Consider the following 26319-nt stretch of genomic DNA (forward strand, 5'->3'; position numbering starts at 1 on the left):
TAAAAAAAAAACATAAATGTGTATAATAAACACCTTTGTGTGGTTTGTTTGTTTTCTAGTGCTGTCAGAATAGTTGCAGTACTGCCCCTCCTTATAGCCTCTCCAGATGACAACTTTAGGACTGCAGCCAAGATTTCCTTCAATGCCAACATATATTGTTTATGGATCAAAACTGTACATCATCTTTTTAAATGCTAAAAAAGATGGAAGTGTGTTTATTATGTTATAAGTGGTAGTTATAAGTGGTATCTGTCGCTAGAAACACACTTTCAAGAGCTTTCTATTCAATTTTCTGTCGCTAGAAACACACTTTCAAGAGCTTTCTATTCAATTTTCTTGGGCCGCACAACCCACTATGCTACCGACCGCCCCGTGTGTAGAGGCTACAGTCCTTGCTGCAGCTAGCCCCGGTTCGAATCCCGCATCGAACGGCCCTTTTACTGCGTGTCATTCCCCTGCTCTCTGCCCCCTTCTTCCTGTCTCTCTTCAGCTATCCTATCATTAAAGGCAAAAAGACCAAAAAATAATAATAATAATAAAATAAAACCTGTTAAGTACACTACACACTTGTGTCCTTTGAAACTGTTAAATTGTTTTTATGGAATTTGTGTTGCTGAGCACAGACTTTTTTATGCAAGTTAATCCATCATCCGTATTCACGCTTTATACTCACTGTACTGTACACACAGAGAAACAAATGATCTACTTCACTTGGAAATAATTACTGACAGCAAGACCACACTGTGTCCTCACTGTTCAGCCAAGAATAGATGATATCTTTATTATTTCTACGTCAGCTCAGTCCATACAGAATATACAAACAGGAAAATCCCTTTAACTTGAGTGTTTTATTAAGTCTATATACAATTAGTTACTTAGTTACAATTAATCTTAATAATTAAAGCAATTAGAAACAATCTTTCTGTACATCCATTATCGATCCATTATCTGTAACCGCTTGTCCTCATGGTCACGGTGAGGCTGGAGCCTATCCAAGCTGACTATGGGCGGCAGGCGGGGTACACCCTGGAGTCGCCAGGTTATTACAGGGCACATAGAGACAAACAACCATTCACGTTCACACCTACGGCCAATCTAGAGTCACCAATTAACCTGTTAAATGCATGTCTTTGGACTGTGGGTACCCGGAGAGAACTCACGCAGACACTTACCATGCAACTTGCAAACAAATTCTTCCAAAGCATATGGACCCAACTCTTTGTACACAAGGGGACTGTCATGCTGAAACAGTAAAAGCACTTTCCCCAAATCATAAGAATCACACTGTTGTCTACAGTATGTATGTTTTCTCATTACCTTGACTTACCTTAACCCTGAGAGGACATAGACAAGACAAAGAGAGAGCTTGGACATAGATACTACATAATTTAAATACGCACATCCAAAAATGACTTATTAATTACAACCTACAACGACTGAATCTGCCACTGTAACTTATCTCTACACATGTACATTACTGCTGATATATAAATGTGACTATTTGGCAATGACATGCGTAATTTTATTGCCTTATTGAAAATATGTCTGAATAGCACTTAAATGTATGGATTTTAATTGTTGCTTCAACTGGAAGCTTAATTATTATTTTTTTGTACATAATGGCAACAAAAATAGCAAAGTAATCCTCCAATGTGTAAGTGTGTGTGTGTATGCGTGTGTCTGTGTGTGTGTGCATACACAATGTTTATGCATAATGGTCTTCACAAGGAACTTGTTGGTTTCTTTTTTTGTAGCATATTTTAAAACCTTTACCAGCAAATGTTATTCACTTTATTTGAAGAAATATTGCATTTATTTTAAGTTCAAAGACAGCCAGACAAAAGAAAGGCAAAGATTGTTTACTGTATATAAACATAGTTTGCTCCCGTCAGCATTAGTTGTGAATTTCTGATGCATCAAATCACGAAAAAGGATTGGGATGAATGAAACTGAATAAATAAAACAGCTATAAGGGGCTACACATTTGTGGTCAAAGCAATCAAAGCTTCTGTCATGCACGTTTCACGCACATGCACGTTGTATGTTTGCTCTTAATAGTGAACCTAATCAAAAAGTGACAAGAAAAGATTAAATTAATACCCATGGAATTGGATGATAGAATCCTCTCATGAATTAATACATGTAATGCTATTTCAGGAGCAACTAATCAAGTGCCATTTCATTCAGGCCAACCAATTACCTTGTGGAACATTAATCAGAGAGAACACTTATAAACACATGTTTTCTAATTACAGAAAGAAGAACAGCCTGCCCTTATTTGTTAAAAGCGCTGCAGAGTGTGGCAGAAATCTGAGCTCTAATTGGAGATGACACAAAAAGCGATGAGTGCGATTGGCTCTGACAGTCAGCAACTTGATGAATCAGACTGGGAAGCGGGTATGACAGTCAGCAGTCAGCTCAATGGGGGGCGAGATCATTGGCTGCCGCAGGGTTCAGTTCAGTGTGGTGAGAGTTTGTCTGTTGGATGTGAAAAGTTCCCAGTTCATTCTGTTGAATGTTAATTCTCAGGTTTCAGTCCTAAAGGACTACTGGATGTGGCAGGTTTTGTTCCCAGCCAAGCTACAACATACCTTATTCGAACCATGCAGGAATCAACACTACAAGGGTAAAATGCAGTAACATATTTGATAAAAATTTAATTAAGACCTGAATCCGGTTCTGTGAAACCAAAATGTCAATTTTGTAGTAGCTGCAAAACAGAGACACACTCTGGAGCCCAGAATTCTCTGACAAATCTATCAAATTAGAGATAATTTCAATTCCTGTGAACTAAGAACTATGAATATTCAAAATAAGCTGTAATAACACACTTTGTAGATAATGCATTATTCTCATGCTTTCTGGGAAGTTTAAAGGCAGAATGAAAGTAGCCTTAAAAGGCATGAAATTAAGACATTACAACTTTTGTCTTTGTTGCAAATGCAAATTAGTGGCCAGTCTGAAAACTTTTTCCTCGCCTTCATTATTTCTGAATTACTACTCTCTGCAAAAGGCAAGAAGCAAAACCAGCACACCGAATAATGCTTTAGGACTCAAAACTGGTCAACTAAGAACTGTTAGTTGCTTGTTCAGGAGTGGTTGACACAGGGTGGCGGTGAACCCTGATCGGTTAGCAGTTATGAGACAAAGCCACAAAGAGGCTGGAGGAAGAGGCCCACAGTTCCCAGGACGCACACGGTCACAAACACCCAAAGGAAGATTCTATCGATCACCATGGCAACGTACTTCCAGTCATCCTCCACCTGCGAGCAAAGGAAGGGACAAACGACAACCAGTGTGAGAAAACGGATGAGAAGTGTCCGCAGTGACAAATGCAAGATGAAGGAGAGCAGATGAAGAGAGGTGAGGGAACGGGTGGTTCAGGATCTTAGAGGTTTACGGGTGTCGATAGGGAGCAAAAAAAAGGAAAAAACAAAGACAGAGTGAAAAAGTTGAACATTTTTATAAGCCAACAAAAAATTTATACATAATTTACACTAGAGGAAATTACTATGATAATCACTTTCAAACCACAGTGTCAAAAGAAGCGACGGGTGTTTTGACAAAGCTGATAGAGCCACAAGTTTTGCATATCAAAGGCTGCTTCTCCCCTTTGGGAGATTTCACTCACTGTATTTATAACTGACTGAGGGAGGAGGGAAGGCTCTCAACTCAAAACGAGTTGGTTCTAACTTACAGTGTTGTTACTTTTGGAGCAGGTTAGGATTTGTAACAATGTTGCCCAGAATCGTTGCACAGCTCTCACAGGCTGACACAGCTTAAAGAGTTTTTGCATAAATACATTTTAAATACATATTATGCATCAAACACACTTGCTGTGTGTTTGCTTTGTGAGTGGCTGTATATATATATTAGTGCTGTATTTCCTAAAATAGTGTTAGATTCAGCACGCACTGTACAATAACTTTGACTTTGTCTTTATAGGACACAAGCCAATAGCTTAACCAGGTTATCCAAACGACCATGAAAAGCAGACATGTAAATAATACATTTTATGATAACTGAATTCCATTTAACTGCTAGATTGTACTGTAAGCTGACTGTCACTGTCACGCTGTCAGAACTTTCTGGGACATTTGAATACAACAGAGCCATCGTTAATGTCAAAATGTCTGCTGAGAAAAAGCCTATTGTGCATGCTGGCTCAAAATTGAAACAGAGCCCTTATCACTGTTATTATTACCTGTTCATTTCCTGTTCTGACCAGTCATGTCTGCAATAAGAAGGCCAGTTATCTGATTGCTTGTACTGACTTATTTTTAATGATGTTCCTAGATCTCAGCAAACAGCCGGGTGAATATCATTATTACTGACAGAAATGTACTGATATATAAAGGCCAAGATTAACTGCACCTCCAAACTCAAAGCAGAGGCAGTAGGCCACAGTCTGTATAGTCAGAAGAGGTTCTGTTGGAGAGGTCATCATATATGTCACCTGCCTCCAGATCAAGCAATAGTGAAAATAAATTGCAATAGCAAGCTAACCAGTAGAGATAGAATTCAAATATTTTGCACTAAAATGTCAAAATTTGGAACAACACTACTAAATATGGTGTAGGGTGTAGTTTTTCATGTGTATTTGTTGGAGGACATTACAACACCAGCGACTCTTGGTGAAAAGTCTGTATTGCATTTGATTTATTATTTTCTTTATAGATGGTGATTCAGAGTAGACTGTTTAAGTGAAATAAGAATGACTCACCTCTTTGGCCTTGTTGCGACTTCTCATGTTCTCAGCTATGTACTTGACGCTCTCGATGGCCTGTTTGATCTCAGGCGACACCACAGAAAAAGCCACCACTGTGTTGATGCTCTGAGGACTCAGCTGACATGTCATCTTCCCCATGTCTGGTGTTTCTGGGGCCTCCTTCCCATGCTGGCAGGGGCAAGGGCATTTCTTCCCAGTGCAACCCTCCAAGGATGAGAGCTTACTGTCTCCAAACTCCAGGCAGTTGATGGAGCCTCCTCCAACCTGCTGGGGATCACAGCCAGAGATCGGATTAAGTTTGGCATTCTGCTTCAACTCAGAGTCAACATTGTTCAGGTAATAATTTCATTAAAAAAATATCGGGATGCATCTCTGGGATCTTAACAGTACAACTTTAACAAGGTGATAACAAGGATAGTCTTGTTTCTTTCCAGTGTTTTGGGGTGTAAAACTTTGATGAGTGCTCCCTTTGTGCTCTCCCTGGCCATAACCATGACCTTATGGGATACTGTATAATTCTGTATATACACTGTGTGAGAACTTTACTGTTAAAATTCTTCACCAGGAGAGAAAAGTTTTTAGAGGATTCACCTGGCAGTACTTGCAGGAAGCAAAAGCGAGATCACTAAGGGGTTACACCATTGCAAGTAGGAAGAGGGAAGAGGTGTATGGTCCAACAAGCAAGTTAAAGAGGAGAAATACATTTTATATGGTAGTAAGTTTTGAATTACTATAGGAAGCAGTTCAGTTACAGCTGTGATGGTTCTCAGTCCCACAGCTGAAATACACTTGATTGATTAAATTTTAGATAGTATATTGAGTTGCCTTTCAGAGCTGGAACAGGCAGAAATTCTTTCGACTGCACGAAGAAGTAACTTCTGTTTAGATGAAAAGAGATTTAAGTCAAGACTACAGTTTGGTGCATAATATATGGAAGTAACAGTTTTATATCATTTAGATATCAGACAGTCAACATTGGATAATTCCGCAAAACCTCAGATCATGACAAATGACATTGTGTTTTCTAATTTCATTGCTGCTGGGTTTTCTACAATATTTCTACATGGAACCTATGGAATGGTTAAGCTTAGGGAGGGAGTTGGTTATGGCAAATGATTGCAGTATGTTTATACTAAAGCAAGTAAATCACTTGGTTAAAGCTAGGTAAAGCCTGTGGTCATGGTTAAAATAAGACCGCATAATTTTATAGGTTTGTGAAATGAAACTCATTACATGACAGCTGGATTCACTACACATGTACACACTCATCCGTAATGCAACCTATCTTTACTTTACACCTCACTACATAAAGGGTGTCCTACTTTGGTATTCACGTAAGCACTGGAAATAAATCGCTAGGTGCAGAATCGTTCAATATGAATGTAAATCCCAGGGTTACAATGAATAGTTTAACTTTTGACCATGGTTGTTGGTGAGTTGTTAATGCGCAACCAATACAATAATAACAGGTTCTTACCTGATGATTGCTAACACCTTCTTTTGCATGATTTACAAGCAGTTTTTGAAAGAACATTGTTTTTCTTTTGCTTTTCTGCAACTTGGTCCATGTTGATGATATAAACGTATACTACACTTAGCCTGCAAGGTACTCTGTGCCCACTTGTGAGCCTTAAAGACCAACCTTGCTGCTTCTCATCTCACATTGACCTTCACTAAAATTTCTCTGGTTTAAATCAGTGGTTTTCAAACTGTGATCTGGGGACCAACAGTCAAGGACCCCTTGAGCAGGTTGTAGGTGGTCCCCAGCAAAAGGAGGAATGAAATATTTTTACATTACATTTTTGAAGAAGAAGAAATCGGGCTGGCTCGGCTTGATCCTTGTTCGATTATTGATTGACTATGCTCTAACAAATACTTTTAAGGCAGTCCTTAAGGCAAAATCCTCTCAAACTTGGGATTTGTTGTCTAATGTGCATGTAATTTTGGGTCCTTGATGTGAAAAAGTTTGGGACTAGATGTTTTGGGATGGGAACGCCTTACCTGCATCAAGCTATTCTTCCTTTGCTTCCCTCCTTTCCCTCCTCCGCCTCCTCCTCCCGCTCCAGCTCCTCCTGCCTCCCCACTGCTGCCCAACCCCCCAGCCTTGCTGTCTTCATCAATTGGCCTCCGCATCAGCATAATCCTCGGCAGCACTTTGAGAAACACAGAGCGCACCCAACCCGGCATAGTGTGGGTCATTGGTGTGCGGTAGTGTACATTCAGCACGAACACAGTGATGACGATGCTGAGTGTGACAAAGATCATTGTGAAGAGCAGGTACTCTCCAATGAGCGGGATGACCAGCGACGTGGAGGGGATGGTCTCCGTGATAACGAGCAGGAACACAGTGAGGGAGAGCAGGACAGAGATACAGAGCGTGACCTTCTCTCCGCAGTCAGACGGGAGATAGAAAACCAGCACTGTGAGGAAAGAGATGAGGAGGCAGGGGATGATGAGGTTGATGGTGTAGAAGAGTGGCAGGCGTCGGATGTAGAAGGAGTAGGTGATGTCAGGGTAGATCTCTTCACAGCAGTTGTATTTGATATCATGCTTGTAGCCTGGAGCGTCAATGATTTCCCATTCACCACTCTCCCAGAAGTCTTTCAGGTTCACCTAGGAGACGGATAATGATCTTAAAATAACATAATAACTGAACACAAGTACAATAATCAGGTCAACTTCAACATTCTCTAAAGGACTCTGTCAGCCAATACAATATATACAAGGCTCATTTTTGTCAGGTAATTATGGATTTATTGTAATATGCAAAACTTAAAACTGATTTTCACCTGAGTTTCATGTCCGCATACACCCAAAATAATGTATGTTGCTGGAAGAAGATATTTACAGCTCTTTACAACTCTGAAAATCTGACAGTAATTGGGTTAGGGTTAGGTTTGTGAAGTGAAGTGAAGCAGAAAATGTAAGTGCAGCCACTGCAGCCCTCTGAGTAAAAACAAAATCAATATAGTTATGATTAAATTAAATTTAAATCTGAACTTTTTTTTTGCAAAATGTTTTTTTAAAGGGGTACTCCCTTAAATTTAATATTGCACTTAAAGTTGGGACACTTGCAAGAGACATATTTAAAAAATAACCACTTCTTTTAAACACCATACCCATAGTTTGTGACACTGCTTTTTGTCCAGTATTGGTTAACTGTGATGACAACTAAACTATCAGGATTTTCAGCACTCAGACGTTTTATTCTAGTTTATTATGGGCAAAAACAAAAACAAATGTGTTTTAGCTGTAAGCCATCACCAGCATCATAAAATCAAAAGTAGTGGCCATTTATAAACAGGCGAGGTTCTTATAGGCCTCATAAATGTACTTCCATGCCTCATTAAATTGCTTTATTTTAGGGTTATCTTCAGACAGTGTCTTTGCTATGGTCAAATATTTCATCAGCTGCTTCTGAATATAGGACCCTCTGTTTTTCCCCAGTGTTTTAAAATGAGCTGCTTTTTGGGGGGAAGACAACAGAATAGGTCATCCAATGGGATGTCATATTTTGTTTTCTCATTCTGAAATATACACAGCTCACCTGGGAACTGAATATTATTTATTACTAGATATACATAGTACCGGATCTATTCTTGGATTTATTTTACACTTTATTTACTTTTGTTAAAGACTAGACTGAGTGCATAAGGGAGCCATTAGAGCTACACTCACACACCAGTCACAGAAATCTTAATCTTCTTGTCATCAGTTTGTATTGTAAATATGCATTTTCATTAGTGGTAGTGCTGTTTGTGAGTTACAAGCATTTATTTTTTTGTTCTTGAAGATTTTTTTATTCCTTTTATCTTCATGTCAAATTTTTGTTGTGTGTATACTTGGCCCATATGACTTAAAAAGAACAAACGACAATCAGCCAACATAATATAATTAGAAGCATCTGTGAATGAACTTCCCATTAGCAGCCTCTCCCAATGAAGGCGGTATGACCACCATAATGAAAAAAACAATGAGCAGTGTGACAAGTTGAAAAGGTAAACATAATTACCCAAGCATGGAAACATATAGCAAGAAAAAGAGCTATACAATCCTAATTAATCTACCTAAATGAAGAAATACAGGAATAAAACAAATATATAATACTGAAAAAACCTTCATAATAAGTTACATGGTATATGACGTCTATACAGGAAAAATATCATACTCGTGTACATGCTTAAAACTGTCCGTAATGCACTGACCTATGTTCTAAATAAGGACCCACATTAACAAGAGAAATAGAAAAATCCCATAAAATAGGATTAGTCTACAGTGGGGTCACATGACACGAATAAATAAGGAGCTATGAGACCCAGTCAGACCAGTCCAAGAAATTTGAATTTTTAAGAGCAGAAAAAGTAAACATAAAAACATAGAGAATTCAAATGTATCAAGGACCAATAGCATAAAGGAATTTAAATAGTTAACAATAGTTTAAACCCTTACCCTTAAAGGTATATTGACACATCTAGAAAAATATACTGTATATAGAACATACATAGAAAAGATATATAAATACAAATAGGATAGAAACATAAAAGGTACATACAAGGATAAGTAATGTATAGAAGGACACTAGTTAAAGGCTATCTGACCCTGTCCATGAGCTACAGTAAGATTCTAACAATAGGCCAGTGCATGTCATAGACACAATGTACAATCTAAATATGCTAATAGGTTACAGCAGCACTTCTTCCTTCAAACCCTTTGAGATATGTGTGTAATGTGTGACTGCATATTGAAGTCACTGTCTGTCTGTCAAAGATATTTGTCTGTGAGTCCCAAATCCTGTTTCTTCTGTTCTTCAAGCTTTAAAGCTTTAAAGCTCTAGAGCTGTGTGCATCTTATACTGTTCATCACCATGACATCATAAGGGTTATTTTCTCAGGCTTTAGAGAGCTCCCTCCAATAAAAAAACAATAACAATGCTCCCTACAGAAAACACATGCAGCATTTAATAGAATGAGTACAAGCAGAGGTTTTCTTGTAGGTAAGAATGAAAATAATGAAATAGATATAGAGCTAATAATTGCAGAACATTTGGACGCCGTCACAACACTGACCTTGGACCCAATAAGTACCAGGTCTATCTTGGCTTTGTCATACGTCCAGGAGCCAAACTTCATGGAGCAGTTCTGATAGTCAAAGGGGAAGTAGGTAATGTCCATGGGGCAGGAGGATTTGAAAATAGCTGGAGGAACCCAGGTGATGGTACCATCAAACTTCAGGAGAGCCTTGGTTTTATCCTCCACCAAGAAATCACCTACAGCACTGGATATGACATGTGTTTGTATAATTAAGCAGAAACTATTCCCGTGGCAGAGAAGCCATGAGATACAAGCATATGTGGGTTTTTGAATAGGACACAAAAGTTAGAGGAAGGCGGAGACATCAAACAATGACAGGGAAGGCGAGGAGAAAATGAAAGCGGGAAGCACAAGGGAGAGGATAAGATAAAAAGATGAATTTATGGAAGTAAGAAGAGCATTAGGATTAAAAGACCTGCATTAACAATGAAACCGCATTACCTGTTACTGTGAAATAGAAAATTGCATTTGATTAACATTATGGGTTGAGTCACTGTTGCAGGTAGAAAGAAGAATGAGACCACAATTAAGTGAAACGAAACTGAGAGACGATAGCAAAGCATAAACTGATCCTGAACAAAAGGCAATCATCCTGTTGCACAGTGTAGCAGCTAGAGGTATGAAAAAGAATTGTGCTTCAGAAGAATTTCCTGATGGTAACAACAGTTCTCATGCCATAATGCCACATTGACAAGATTTTTGTGTAAGATGAGGACTTCCAAATTTGTCTATATGACCATTACAGTCTGACCTCTGAGGGTTAATTAAGCTTAGAAAACTAACTACATGATTAAAATGCACAATATTTCATTTTATTAAAAAAGAAAACACCTTTAAACACAACACTTGTGTTTTCACATCTCAAGCCTTTATGGCAAACATGATAGCAAACTGTTGTCTGTTCAATTCAGTTCCTGTTTTTACAAAGTCCAATGTTGACTTATGTTGTAGCTCTGTTTTTGGGCTCCAACAAAGCCTGAGGAAAACATCTGGCTTTTTCGCTGCTAAATGGTGGACTATGTTCACCAGCTGGTCGCTAAATGTTTCTGTCTGGTCTCTGTCCTTTGCTGTTTGGTGCTGGACGGGTAGCATAATGTAGATTTATCAGAGTTTTTTTTTAGCTAAAAACATCTGCCTGTTGCTGGAAACAAGGTTGAGGAGAGTGGTGAGAAAGAGGGCTCTGAAACCAGAACACTAAGCTGAAAATGAAAGCTGAAAAAAAAGTTCCTTAAAGCTATGAGGAACTACAGAGTTGGGTGATAATTCTCTCTGGGTTCATCACAATGAGCGATGCCACTCACATAAAACCCATTGTGAGCAGTTTGAGCAAATGACTGTTTTTTCAGCTTTTCTGCTGAGGATGATCTCTAATCGGGCAATGACAATGACAGTGAACTAGGTGACGGTAATGACGGTGACAGTCTCACTTGTTGTAGAGCACAATGTCAGGTCTCCAGATCTTGTTTGATGGAACTCTAATGAACTCAATCCCGTCAAACTCTGCCGGTATCCACCGCAGCTTGTAGTCATTCCAAATCTGAGAAACAGGAAGAGAAAAACATTGTTAGTATTCTGCAGAGTCAATCTGTTTTGTGTTTTGCATTGTACACCACAGACAGTATTACTAGTCCCTAGAGACAGACCCTCTTCATGGGAATATTCTGAAATACATATTTATACTGCAGGCAAAACTTCCTTTGATGTTTTAGAGCCAAATCAGGGTATAGCAGCCCCAAATCTTAGAGCATCTGAGGGCTTTCATTTCTTTTTCACTGAAAATCAAGCACAGATATGTATGTTTTTGATACAATCCCTACAGGTAATAGAGCCACAAAGCTTTAGTACACAAATAATAAGTCATCTAAAAAGCAGTTCACAGAGGAGAGGAGTATGTGACCAAATAGCTCACTGACAGAAATAAAGGATGAGCGCGTTCACATGATGTTGAGTCAACATACCTGCGGGTAACATTTCATGAGCCATGGATCCATTAGTCTTGGCTATTTGCACATCATTCAAGATGAATTCATTCATTAGCAAGGCAGATTAATACCCGGTTATGACCTGGGAGCTGTTTAATTAACCATTTCATGCTACATTGGCTTTTTTCATTTATCTATCCAGAGAGTTTACAATATGATTGGCTGGAGATGTAATTACAGATTGAGGTTGAGGTATATGGCTTATTGTTTACAAGATGCAAATGATTCTGCATTTACTTTCGATGGACATTACAGCAATGAGAAGAGAATACAGTGAGTCACTAAAAACCTGCTGGTACATCTGATGTGTATTTTTGTTAAATGTTGTATGACAATAATCAGAAGAGTGCTATTATAATTTCACTTCTAATGCATGCAGTGTTCCTTAATTAGTGTTCCATTAAGCGGATGTTCAATTAGGGTACGCCATCTTGAATCCTTTCGATTTATTTTTTTTACTCTTTCTGTTATGAATATTTTAACACGGTGTACCAATACAGCTTTTGTTTGAATCTCTGCTAAGCAACAAAGCAACCATCAATTTGCTGATCCCACCCCTGTAGGTTAGCGTCAACCTGAAATACACACACCACACACCATGAAATAAATAAAGAAAAAAATGCAAACAAAATGACATGAATCTAAAAATACTGTGCAACACAGTAATATTGTTTATGGATTCTAATTCATTTGTATGTGTATTCCATTGCTTATTTATTAATTGCACGGTCTACTTATTAATATTTAAATAGAGTTACTCATATTTATTATGTATCCATTTTCCAATATTTATTTGAAATTATATTTCAATTCTGCCTCCTTCTGTTGAAAGCAAACAGCTTGGCAAAGACCTCTTATTATTTCCACATCATATACAAAGGCTGCCTGTAGTTAGTATTTTTTTTAATACCTTACATAAAAGTATTTACTGGAGCTTTGGTTTTCAGTGAGTGTAAAATGAAGCGCTGTTTACAGCACAAGAGGAATCCCCTGCAGTGTCACCACAGAACCGATGCAATAAATTCATCAAGGGGGGCACTTCTAAAATAGCTACCACTGTCAACCCACTGGCTGCAATTCAAAGTCTTTATCAGTGACCATGATGTTGACACAGCTTCTCATTAGTGATGTTTTCTTATGAATAAACAGCTCAGCCATTACAAACAACAAACAGGATCAGCTTATAAAGGCCTTTGAATGCATTTTAATTGGAGAGCTCAGAGATCACAGTATCTTATCCACCACTGAATCACATCGACATCCAACAGCTTTTTGCCCATGTAGCGCAATTAGTCACTGATTTAAAAAGGCACTGACTATCATGTTTTTTTTTGTGTTGCAGCTTAAATTCTTTTTCAAAAAAAAAAAAGGAAAATAGAGATTTAGTGCAGTGGAAAGGAAAGGACAAGAAATAACTAAAAGGTATAATCAGAAAAGTCACAGTTTGGAGGACAGATATAAAGTTATTTGGGGAAACAGCTGGCTGTTTGAGGTCAGGAGTTCAGGGTCCGTGGCCATAGATCTACTGAGAGGCAGAGCGTGACTAACCATAATGTTAACATTGATCACCAACTGATTTCATTCAAGTGTCTATCTGAGGTATCCTTGCTTTCTTGTTCACTTGTCCTCTCTCCTTTATTCTTACTGCGTTTAACATTTCAGTGATGTATGACACACATTAACACACATGCACACACACACGAACACACAAGTGAACACACACTGGGAAAGGGAGAAACAGCGTGGCATCCCATATTGATGTGTGCTTAATATGTATGTGCTAACATATATGGACCCATCAGTCTTCACTTACCCCTGTATCTGTAGACCCCAAGATGGGGTTAGGTCAATGTAATAGTTAATACATGTTATATGTGTGTGTGTGTGTGTGTGTGTGTGTGTGTGTGTGTGTGTGTGTGTGTGTGTGTGTGTGTGTACTTACATGTCTGAGCCATAAATTAGTTTCCATGATCTGATTCACCTCATCCTGCAGAGAGACAAGGAGATGGAAGTAAGCTTGCTACCTACCAAAACGTGTGTGTGTGTGTGTGTGTGAGGGAGAGAAAGAGAGTATGTTGTTGGCACAGTAACTGTAATAACTGCCACGTGCCAAGTGCACACCATATTGAGTAGTATAAAAATCCACATCATTTTTTAAAGGAAATGGAATTTGTCCTCTAATCTTTGTCCTCTACAGCTGAAGTTGAAAAGGTCGGCTGTGAGTAAGTTAATAATAGATGAAGAGGTTACAGAGTCACCTTCTCTCTACCTCTCTCCGTGACCCTTATTCATTTTGCACTCCTGTGATAGTTAGAATTTCACAAACCACATACAGAAATGCATCAGCCATATACACTGTATACAAGCAGACGTGAGGATATGTGCACAGACAAACACTTTGTGATACATTCAGTCATTGCATCCACACCCACACCCACATCCACACACTCACCTTTAGATTAATCTCACCTTGCCGAGCAAGCAGATATAGCTACATATCAGTCCAGTCTGAAAAAGGCTCCTGCAGGCAATTTTCTCTTAATCTGAGGATTTCCATTTTGAGCTGAAAACCTCTTTTCACTGGGGGATGTGCAGCAAGCCCCCCTCCACCAACGCTGCCTTCCCTCACTCGCATTAAACTTAACATTGCCAAAGCAAAACAGCAATGTATAACAACACTGTGTGACATTTACGAAATCCGTGAAATTAAGCAGACTAAATAAAGAATGTATTCACTTTCGGCTTTCACTTCTTACGTTCGGCAGCTTTTCTTTTGCCTTTTCTATATCAAAGGTAGCAAAAATGATCAAGACGCCTGTAGGAAGATGTTTCCCAGTTCAAACAGACTCTCACATACTGCTGCAAGGATGCTATAAGTGAAACATTTAAGTTACATTTAACTTGTTCATGCATACCTCGAAAACTAAACATATTGAACTGTATGAAATTTATGTGCAAAGGCTCTTGAAACACCTTTGAAATCATGTTAAACGGAGGTTTTTGTGCGTTTAAAGTCTGTGTAAAAGCAAATTCTGAGATTTCTTTCCAAATATACTAAATATGTTGGAAAATAGTTGCTGAAAACGTAAAAAGATTTTGAACAATATATTACTGAAATGTGGAGTTAGAGGTTAAAACAGTTTTTCACCAGTTTTCAGTCCAGGATTTTTTGGGCGGTCCTAAAGGGTGGCTCGATGACACGCTGAGGTCACCCTGAGCATACGCCTGCATCCCTAGCAGAGAGATAGATGAATTCATCTCACTCAGAGTGTTTCAAAGGTAGTCATGTCATTTTCTGAACTCATCTGACACGTTTCAGTCGCTTCTAAATTGCTGCTTGACTGCTCCCATGAGTGGGCGTGTCTCCATCACATTCAGTGGACACGCCCCCACAGTCCTGGAGCTGAGAATACTGCTCATTTTTACACAAATTTGGCTGGGTGGTTAATAACACATCTCAATAGCACATCTCTAACACAACTCTTCTTTGGTCTGACAAACTCACACATTTATTCTACTTTAATTATTCTAATATAGCCTACTCCTCTTTGTGTGTGTGTGCGTGCGTGCGTGCGTGCGTGTGTGTGTGTGTGTGTGTGTCTAGCTTACAACTTTGACCAGCTGCGAGATGGAGACCTCAAACTCCACAGTGACGGGGTCAGACACATTCTCCACTGGTCTGATGAACTGGTTATATCTTCTGAACAGTTTCCTGAACAACCGGTCCTCTCCCTTGGATGAAAAACAGCCTGGACCGATGGAAAAGAGACAAAGACAAGAGACGACAGAAAGAGTGACTGGATGCAAATGTGAGTAAAAAGAGAGGAAGAGACTGAAATAAAAAGAAGTGTTAGAAACAAAGGCTGAAAGGCTAATGCTCACAGTGCTAATCAATCACAGAATCACAGCTATCACCCACAGACATCCAAGTCCCTTTAAATCAACTCAAGTTGTGCTGCACATCACTTTGATCAGGAACTGAGAGAGAAGTAGACATCAGCGTCATCCAATTTTGATGCAGTGTCACATCAATCACGTTTTTGATTTATGGATTAATGCTTGATGAATCATCTATAAATACGTCTCTTTCGATTGTAAATCCTCTCAAGTCTGTGACATGAGATGACTTTTTTCTTTGTGTGATTTTGCTGATTTTAATGGAGTCATAGCATAGCAAACTGAAGGGTGTGGGTATAAATTGTTTGTTTTCTTATTTTTTTTTTATGATCGTACGATGTCTTGTATTTATCTTGTTAGTTGGGAATATGAGATTGGGAGAAAAAAAAAAGATCATTACTTTATTCAAGACACAGATGCCCCACATTGACCTTTCAATCCTGACCTTTTGAATGACACATCTGCTTCCCACTGCCTCATTTTATTTCAATTTAGTTCAGTTAACCATGAGACCTTTTTCATTAGCTCCTGTTTTCAAATCATCACCTGTCTTAAAAAACCTGGCCATAGCCTAGAGAGCTGCATTTCAGCCATATCTACTGGTACAGTTCAATCCAAACAATCCATTGCAACTGACCTGAATTTATGAATTATTTGACCACTGCTGTAGTTCATCATGTTGGAGTAAACAAACATTTGGGATGAGTATCATTTTATAAAGCCCCAAGAGCGTCTGCTTATTTAAGTGGGCAGGTGGCATATTACCATATCCAAGATATCCTAGAATAGTATCTCATTTCAGCTCAAGTAAAACTGTGATATCTAAATGGAGATAAATCACAGAGACAAGCATGTCCTCTTCTTTTCTCTTGACTGATGGTAAATATAGACAAGTAGGTGTTGGCAGCTGTGACGGTTCATCCTATAAGAGTACACAATTCATTATAATTTACTTAAATATAGGTGTGTGTTTGGCTAGACCTAAGTGCTCTATACATAACTGAAATATGAAGAGTCTTATTTTTTAATTATCCAGGAAGGAGCCTTGAAGGCCCGAGGCACAATATCAGCATGGCTATTGTGTAAAATACAAGCTATTTTAATCTAGTGCAGAGGAGTTGTAGACTGTAGCTAGAGGAGGAGATGAAGCGCTGAAAGATTTTTATAGTGCAGGTGAAGAATCAAGTTGTGAAAGGAGCTACTGGTTCAGTTAATGTCTTTTCTGATTCTATAGTCTTTTTTCTCTTTAAGACAAAATCATTAATGTTAATTAATGTGATGTAGAGACACTGGACTCTAAAAAAACAATTGTAGCCTTTTGGTTTGTGTAGCAAATTTGAAATAATACCCCATAGTTGCTAAATGCACTCAAACTTGAGTCATAACATGCAGAAATGACCTCGTTCTATAGTATTATTCAGCTTTAGTGACAGAGCTCACCATTCCCAACAGGATGCAAGTGACATCCCGTATGAGGGATTAACTGGAAACAACAGTATTGTTTCAAATCTACTGTTTACTGGTTGTACCAGAGCTGCTAAGCTACCTCTGGTGCAAACCAAACATTTATTTATGAAGCAACCAATGTATTTGCACAGCATATCACTTTCACCCGTTATATGAAACACCAATGAAATAAGAAGGAATAGCTGCATTTGGATGAAGTGGCAGTGGGATGTTATGTGGAAAACTACTTGTGCCATGCACAGCGTGAAATCAGATCATGGTTGCTCATGGCCTAATGTAACAAGGCCAATTATTGACTGACTTATTTATTAAAACAAATGGAACGATGCCTGCAAGCTAGTTGCGGCAGAGAACTTGAGTTGCTTGTTACATGTCACACATGTCTCACACGCCACAATCATTTACCAAACACACCCTTCCAATTTGGTGGTTTATTTCAGCTGTAATCATTTCCCATCTCTCCATCTGCTCTGTCAATGCAATTGCTGCCCTGCGTCAGCATCACCACCTGTTCCTTCAGCCCCACGACCACCACTGCATCGATGTACAGGCTCTGGGAGGGTTTCATTTGCTTATCACTCCTCAATGTCTCTATGTAGACATATATTCAAAGGAGTGATGAGATTGAAGCCTGGACAAACTCATTCCAAATGTTGTCTGAACGGAACTCAAGTTTGTTTGGCTGCACTGTAAACAGATGCACTCTTGCTGTATTTCTGACAAAGTACTGTAGCTGCTCAAAGAGTGTTTGCTGACCTCAAAATTATGGAACCTGTAAAATTAAACCCCACTTGCTGTAACACCGATAACCACAGCTGCCAAATCAACCAGGACTGAAACTTTTGGGATAATAGTACAAATATAAGAATCTAGTTATTACATTAAATAACCCCAAAACTGAACACTGAGATAGACTAGTCATTGTTGGTTGTGTAAGCCACAAACATTTTCAAAGGGAACCATATCAAACGAAAGTTGGAAGTTCCCCACACAGTTTGCTGCCTGAAGGCCAACTGAGTCACATTGGCTATCAACGCTACTGTTTGTGAACATGATCACCCACTCTCCCTCCTTCAAGACCCCCAGTGCTTAAAGCTGTCACTCAAAAAAAAGAAAAAACCCTGCTCGCTCCCCCAACACACTCTATAAATATCTAAATCAATGCTACATTCTTCACTTTTGGACATCTGTCAAGGTTGTTGGATGGAGGTGAGGGCACCATGGAGAACTGGATTGAAGAGAGGGTGCACAAAAGGAACAAAGAAAAGAAGGAAGAAGGAACAAACAAAGACACAAGAATACACATATAAAAAATTTAAAAAAGACGTCTATTATCCAGAGGATCTTTGAAGAACTTGCATCACCTCAAAGACACCAGAAGATTTTGCTTCTGTTGTTTCCCCCAAACTCTTTGAAATATTACCCTTGTTTGACTAAACCCAGAAAAACTTAGTATGGGATAGATGAGAGAAAAATCTTTTAATTAAATGGACTTCTTTGGAAACTCTAATGATGAAACAGTGCTGACCCTATTACATCAAGATCCCTTCCCTAAAGGCAAGAGATAACCCTTGTCGTGCAGATAACAATGACACCAGAAACCCAGATGGTTCTGAACTCCAGCAGACAGCCCTCTGGAGAGAATGACAAGAGGAATAAAAAAGTACTGAGAGGAGAAGAGAAGAGGAGTTGAGAAGAAGCAGAGACAGATTGAAAGCAAAACCTTCTTAAGATGTCACTCAGCAGATTACGTGAATCCGGACATCACAGCCCTCTGTCTGTTAGCTGCCTAGCATGTGCTAATGCTATGCTCAATAGAGTTTAAACACTTTGCATCTGATCCATGTTTGGCAAAAAAAAGGAAAAGAAAGGAAACATACACAAAGTTGGCAGCAGTATTTGGATCACACACAAGAAATAGAGTGCAATAGAAAAGAATAGAATAGAACAATAGTCAGAGGAAGGAAGGATAGAAGAAAGGTCATTTTAATTAAAAGATAAAAGAAAATTAGTGGATAAATTAGATGGACTGAAATGGACTGTCATGGTGGTTCATGGACTTGTTAGCAGAATTACAAAGGTCCACTGACTAAACCAGCTCTTTGATCAAAACAGGATTCTATGCTCTCTCACTCGCACACACACACTCACACACACACACACGTGCAGACACACATACAGTACATGCATTTAGCATGGTCAGATGCATTTCACGTTGGGAATCATAAAAGAGCTAATTATGACAGAAAGCCACAGGTTTTATCCCCTTTCATCTGTATTTGTCACATTTCCCGCCCCCTCCCTCCACTTATCTTTCTCTTTCTCTCTGTGTTTCCGATTATCAGTAATCCAGTGTCACTCACCTGTTTTCACTGGCTGCTTTCGTCATGCTAGGATTTACATATCACACGGCAAAAATGATTTACTAAGATGGGACTCGTTTTTTCATCATGATGTACAAACAAAACCAAGATCTACAAAAGTGTATGACAATTTGCAAATGAGTCATGATCACAAATGCATCTTGCTATCCACTACTGTCAACTAAATTAATATGAAATGATTTCCCAATGAGTAAACGTCACAAGAAAGGGAAGGTGTGTTAAGCTTTGGCTTTCTGCACATGTTGAGACTGTGTACTGTACATGAGGGTGCAGTGAGAGAGATTTAAGGGGGAGTGGTGTCTTTTATAGCATTTCCGAAAGCAAAACATAAGAGAGCAAAAGTCTGAGGAATTGATTAAAATGTGTTTTTTTCTGATCTAATGTGAGCTGTAATAGTTAGGATGCCTGGCCAATGAGCTTACGACATGCAGTAACCTACTGTAGTGTTTCATCCAAGGACAAAGACCATAGTACTGACTAGCTACATTAGTTTGCGGGGTTGCATTTTGTAAATCTGTTCACAAGTGTGTCCAGCATCTTGTATTTCACCTTGTCATATCAGTCCTATGCTATAAGAGTAAAGTTTTCAAACCAAACTAACATAGCATGCTATCTAGCAAGAGCTGATAAAATCTGCCAATTAATTTTCCGCCAGCAAAATTCATTAGAATTCAACATAATCCCTATCGGTTAATACTAAAATTGTGCTCACCATGCAAATGGAGATGTAGAAATGTGTAAACACCATGAAAAAGATGTCAGTTTTAGCCAAGAAACACAGTCAGTAAGATAAGCACAGTTTTTCACAGCAGTCATTTTGATTTGACATGGTAAGAAAATCACAGGTGTTACTGATGACATTAACGATGGTTCTGTTTTGTGTCCCAGTAAGCTATGTCGGCGAGCCAGTATGAACAATACCCCTTTGAAGCAGCTAAATGGAATTTAGCCATCATTATTTTAATATTTACACCTGTGATATCCCAACTGTGACAAAAAAAGAAAATGGACTGTGCCTGGTCAGATGTGTCTACCATAGATGAGTTTCTGTCCAAGCTAGTTTTGTCAGTTGATTCAGTGACACCTGGTGATTGTATAGATATTTAGTAACAACTAATCTCTACATAACAACCTGGCTGGTTTAATTCAGTAATATGTAAATCTCCACCTATACACTTAGGCTACTGTAGATACACTGAGGATGAATTTGAGAAAGAGCAGCTGGTCCAACTGGCTCTTAATCGGCATCTGACATCACCATAAGGTGTTCAGTGATTTCATTTTACCGACTTGTTTGCAATATTTCTGTGATGTCTCATCAAGCACAAGCTTCTTCCTGACCACTGTCTAGATGTAGACCTGTTTATTCACCTCTGTCCTAACATTTCCAACGGAAATGTGATATTATTGTAAAAATATGTAGTTTGTTTGTTGAGATGACAGCTGTCACAATCTCAGAATTTTTCTACATGATTATCAGCCAAAATAATTCACACTAACGATATTATCGCAATGTCTATAGAAAAATGACAGTTGGTGTGTTACCACCAGCTACTCTATTGGTGTATGAACAGAAAATAAATGTAATAATAATATGACATATGATGTAATATGTACATTATTAACAGGATCAGTCAATCAGTATTTCATTTATATCATAATAATTCATACATTGATATCGGTATATCAACTTGAGTTGAGATAGTCTTTTCAGTCCGACTCCTTTTTTTTTTTACAACTAAAATCAGAAAAAAAGAAGCCAGCTGCAGTTTAAGATGAGTTCGTGATTACAGTAAAGTCAGCAGCATGTACCTTTATGTAATGTACTCAAATGTACAGTATCAATTATTCAACTCAATGTGCAGAATCTGTCAAAACCCACTTAGAAAGTAAGTTGCTTCAAATACACATCCCGTGAGATATTTAATGCACCCAAGACATGAGGGTTGAAAGTCAACTTGCATATTGTAAAAAAAAAAAAAAAAAAAAAAAAGGTCCGGATATGACTGCCAGTCAGGTCAATAATAGAGAGCAAGGATAAAAAGAATGAAGAGGGAGGAAAAGGGGTTAGACAGGAGGAGACAAGTGAAGGACAGATAATGAGTGATAGAGAAGAAGAGATTTTATGGCCTGTTTGAAAGGCTACTGTTAGAAAGCCATTTAGCCTCCATTCTCCCCTGAGCATGCAAATGCTTTTAAAGGAGAGTGTGAGAACAAGAGACAGAGAGGAAGAGACAGGGCTGAAAGAGAAAGTGTTTATTTTACTTTTACTGCTTTCACTTCATCATGTACAATCCTTTGAATGTAAATACTGCATAAAAGGAGTAATTGCTTTGCAGTAAGCTAGAAGGCTCCAATTATGCTGTTTGTTTTCCAGGGTTGGAACAAGATTAAGTCAACTGACAGAGATTAAACGGGAGCAGGAGAGTAGAGAGAGTGAGAGAGGCAGCAAAAAAGACTAAGAGATGCAGCTGAGAAAGATGAAGTGGAAAGTTGATGACAGCAACAGAACCTGAGAGATTTGTGAGTGAGAAAGTGTGGTGGAAGCACAAGAATGTGAGAGACAGGTGTAAAGAGCCAGAGAGGATGGGATAGTGACGCTGGGGTGTGTGTGTGTGTAGGTGTGTGCAGGTATGTGTGTGCGTTCGCTAAATGGAGTAGGAACAGATGTGATGCCAGTGACAGCAGAATGCTTTTTCCCATCACAGATACACCATGTCAAAGCCTGCAAACAACTTTCTTTCATTTTGCTTTTCTTCCATTCTTTCATTCTGTCTTTTACAGCAGATACAAGTACCAATACGTGTCCAATATAGTGCTTTTAAAAGCCTCATGACATTCACAGAAGACTGCACATGTGTCTGTGCGCTTTTCATGCAGAAAGATAATGATTTTTTCTTCATAATGAACACATCAAATAGAAATTGTACATCTTTTGCCCTTAAGGCTTGTTCCCCAAAAATTGGGTTACACGAATTTGAATATGTTTGACGTAAAAGAGTCATTCAATCTTTTAGGTTCAGTATCTCAACAGCGGTTTTCTCATTTAAAAATGTACATGTCGTGGTGCTTGGGTATAAATGAGACCCTGAAGCGGCCATATTCTTCTCTCTGTGGTTCAGGTAATGTCACCTTGAAGAGGCCAGTGAGAGAGAAATTAGGCATGACCAATACATGGGAAAATACATGTATTTTTACATTTTAAAAAAAGCTATTAGGAAAAGTGTTAAAAAACGAAACATGTGTTTGCATATGTGCGTGTGTTTTTTTGTGGAAATAAAGGAAAACAGCTTTACATGTTCTAGGAAAACATATGAGGTGTTCTCAATACATTTATCTATGACTCAGTTTGTGTTTAACCACGCCCACCCTGCTCTGTGTTCTGCTCTATAAATGTTACTGTGATATAAACCTTGTTACCACACAGCTGCACAAACACACACACACACACACACACAAACACCTAAACACACACACACAGACACTTCATCACCACAGTTCACTGAACGGATCATCAGTCATGCAGTCAAATACATTAAGAGAGCAGCCTCTATTTAAATACAGGGGACAGCATCATGAATATACCTACAGGCTGAGCTAACACATTAGTAGTAGCACATTGAAACCACCGGAAGCAAAAGATATACTGTATATACATGTACATGCTACTTTGTGTGTGTGTGTGTTCATGTGTTTTGTAGGCCAAAGGGGGAAATATATGCGCATACTAGTTGCCATGTGTAAGAGATAAGAATTTCAGCCTTCTGTTTGCCAAAATGTCCCAACACTCATCCCTGAGAAAGGATGTGACTGTAACTTCTAACTTTAGCAAAGGAAACATAACTAGCTCTGATTAGATTAATTGGCAATTTTCCTTCTATAGAAGAAATGTGACATCTTTATAATGCACAGAGAAGTGGATGCATGCATTCCAACATTTAACCAAAACTATGATCTTTAATCTTAACCAAGTGCTTTAGGTTGTCTAAACATATCCAGAAAGTCCTTATGCTAAAAACGCTATTTTGTTATAAATGAATGTGATTTTTAGGCGACAGGTTTGCCCATTTCTTCCTATTCTATCCTATCCTATTTCTGTCTGTACAAAGTATGTTGAGACTAGTGAGTGTTCAGGGAGTTGTAGATAGTCATAAACATGTGATGTCTAAAATTCATTAATTGTGATTATGTAAAAAATTAAGCTTAAAGGTCCAGTGTGTAAGATTCAGGAGTATGTTTTTTGTGAATTAAAGGATTGGAATACTATATTTATTAATGTTTCTTTCTTCACCAGAAGATAAGAATCATTGTCCTATAATGAGCCCTTTATATTTATAGTGAGAGCGGGTCCTCTTCCATGGAGTCTGCCATTTTGAACAACCATTTTTGTACAGTAGCCCAGAACAGACAAACTAAACCCTGACCCAGATATAGACTTTAGCTTTTAATGTGAATTTGGTAGTTTTTCTTAACTGCTTGGAATGAGAGGGTGATGCGTGGGAGAGGATTCATTTGGTTGCAATCTGCAACTTTACTGTGGGGTGCCACTAAATCCTACAAACTGGACCTTTAAAGCAGACTTAAATTCAGAATGATGTAAAACAATGTGCGCTGAGATTTCCCACAGCTTAGCACTTTTGCCCATTAGTTTACATGCACAGATTTAGATTCAGGCCCATGACTTTCCACAAACATTTACAAATGATTTAGGTACAAAATTTTCTTCTGACAATAGACACACACACACACACACACACACACACACACACACACACCACCTCCTTGCCCAGGGGGTCATGCAAAATATGAGTGTAGAGCCTCATAAACCATGAAAGAGCCTCTCTGCCACCTTGCATAAATCAGATAGCTGCTATTTGTGCCCTTGGAGCAAATGTTTACGTTACTGCTTTGAAATGCCGCCGCATAATTACAGTCTCTGCCTCTATTCCACAGAGTGGCTCCAGGTCACATCCAGGCTCGCTGCCACAGCTGTGGTCAGTGATTAAGTCTCTGGATATATTTCAATAATGTCAAAGCCTTCCTCCCTTCTTTAATTCTATTAATCCCCCATCCTCTCAATTTCTTCCTCTGTCATTTCTTCCTTCCTTCCTTCCTTCTTTCCTTTCTTCCTTTTCACAGAGAAAATACAAGAACAAACATAATAATCACAAGTCAATGCAACTTTCAATGCATGCCATAATTGGGCTGAAACAAAATACGGTTATCAGGCCTATCCAAAGACGCACATTGCAACAAGAAACGTTTTTATCAAATGCCTGCAGACATGCATTCACATCGCCTATCTGCCCTCTGTCTGAATAAAACAATGTTGGCGCAGGTCCTGTGCAACCCTCCAAACTCTGCAACAGCCGTAAACACGGAAACAGAGCCTGTAAACAAATTCTAATCTGTTTTGGTTTCCTGGAATGACGACTGACGCCTCAAAGCAAAATTTGCATTCATCAAAATTCATTTGCCCCTTCTCGCGTTCTTCTGCATTTCATTTTCTTGGCCTAGTTAACACGACACGAAGCAAGTCCTGGACGAGGTTAAAGAACAAACATTTTAAATTAACTCATGAGGCTGAAATGGACAGTTGGTGATAGATCACTGGACGTTTAACGATGATTTTGTTATTTTCAAAATTATGATGAAACTGAAAAAGTTTTGAGACTGGTTAACTAGAGCTCTAAAGGCGGAGGAACGTCTTTGGATTTTACGCACTGAACAGAAACTCCACTACCTCGTTACTGACTTTGCGCGGTTGGAAGATTAAGAGAAACTTACTGAAAAGTGTCTGACTGAACAGTCATAAAATCTCCAAGTTGACTATCGAGGCACATTTCATCGCCATTTCTTTTAAACCAATTCTTTAGAGCGTCAAATCGACATGATACAAAAGCCTACCTGGGATAAATCCTACTTACCTTGCGCCATCAAACACATGAGAAGAAACAGCAAAGTCCATCTCGCCGCCGGCTGCATGTCTTCCCCGTGTCGTTCGGGGATCCTCTTCACTTTCCTTCTGAAGGAACTCTGTCGGTTCAATCGATGAGATAGATGGAAGAAATAACATGAAATACGTGCGTCTCTCTCTCCCCTGGTGCAGTCTGTCTCGCTGTGCCGGTGCGCTCCTTCCTGATCCTATCCGAACTTCACTTCACTTGTCCCTCCCCTATGAGCGCAAAGCTTCCCTCTGGCGCATCCATAAGGACTCCACACAGGGAGGGGAAAACAGCCCAGACAATTGCCTGGAAGGATAATAGTTGTAATTTGACTCCGAGGATGTCAGGAAAAGAAAATGAATACATAAATTCGAAAATTCACGAAGGCAGTCTTTATGGTTTGGTTGTTTTAGATTTGTTTAGAATAAGATGGTGTAAAACAACCAGAACTCACACTGGGGAACATTCCAAATGTGTTGTTTATGTGTTTGTTTATGATTGATATTTCTGTCTAAATTATTATAATACTATGCCAGTTTACATATCAGCTCACATGGACGTGTTAGAAAGTTTAGTTTTGTGGTGGTAAAAGCAGAACTGAGTGATTTGTGGTGTTTGCAGACAGCTCGTTTCAGCACCACGAACAGCGGCATGGACTTTCACCGAGGCAGCTGTCCGCGGTGCTGAAACGAGCTGCGCACTAACGTGCACTTACTTCATTCAGGCGGGTATTTCACATATTACTAACGTTTTACACCATGTTTTGTCGCATGAGACTATCATATGTCGAGATACATCTTTATGAAACACATGTCAGTGTCAAAG

The 26319-nt window shown here is 38.9% G+C and overlaps 1 protein-coding gene across 1 annotated transcript; it reads right to left on the reverse strand.

The window, feature by feature from the left end:
• Window positions 1-1550: 1550 nt before the first annotated feature.
• Window positions 1551-25732, reverse strand: chrna6 (cholinergic receptor, nicotinic, alpha 6). Its single transcript, XM_019260578.2, has 8 exons — window positions 25477-25732; window positions 15411-15550; window positions 13744-13788; window positions 11247-11356; window positions 9796-10003; window positions 6731-7342; window positions 4724-4996; window positions 1551-3263 (listed from the first exon to the last, which is right to left on the reverse strand). Exons 1-8 carry the CDS (start codon window positions 25532-25534, stop codon window positions 3138-3140), a joined length of 1572 nt encoding a protein of 523 aa, XP_019116123.2. The 5' UTR covers window positions 25535-25732; the 3' UTR covers window positions 1551-3137.
• Window positions 25733-26319: the final 587 nt, after the last annotated feature.

This window comes from Larimichthys crocea, chromosome X (genome assembly GCF_000972845.2).
Source record: "Larimichthys crocea isolate SSNF chromosome X, L_crocea_2.0, whole genome shotgun sequence".
Classification (NCBI taxonomy): domain Eukaryota; kingdom Metazoa; phylum Chordata; class Actinopteri; family Sciaenidae; genus Larimichthys; species Larimichthys crocea.

Bases quoted from the DNA above. Each gene is read 5' to 3' on its own strand.
- chrna6 (XM_019260578.2), bottom strand. From the start codon at position 25,534: ATGCAGCCGGCGGCGAGATGGACTTTGCTGTTTCTTCTCATGTGTTTG. The intron at 11,357-13,743 runs GTAAGTACACAC...CCTGTTTCTCAG, and splicing joins CTAATTTATGGCTCAGACAT to ATTTGGAATGACTACAAGCT. The intron at 4,997-6,730 runs GTAAGGCGTTCC...TGTGATCCCCAG, and splicing joins GGAAGAATAGCTTGATGCAG to CAGGTTGGAGGAGGCTCCAT.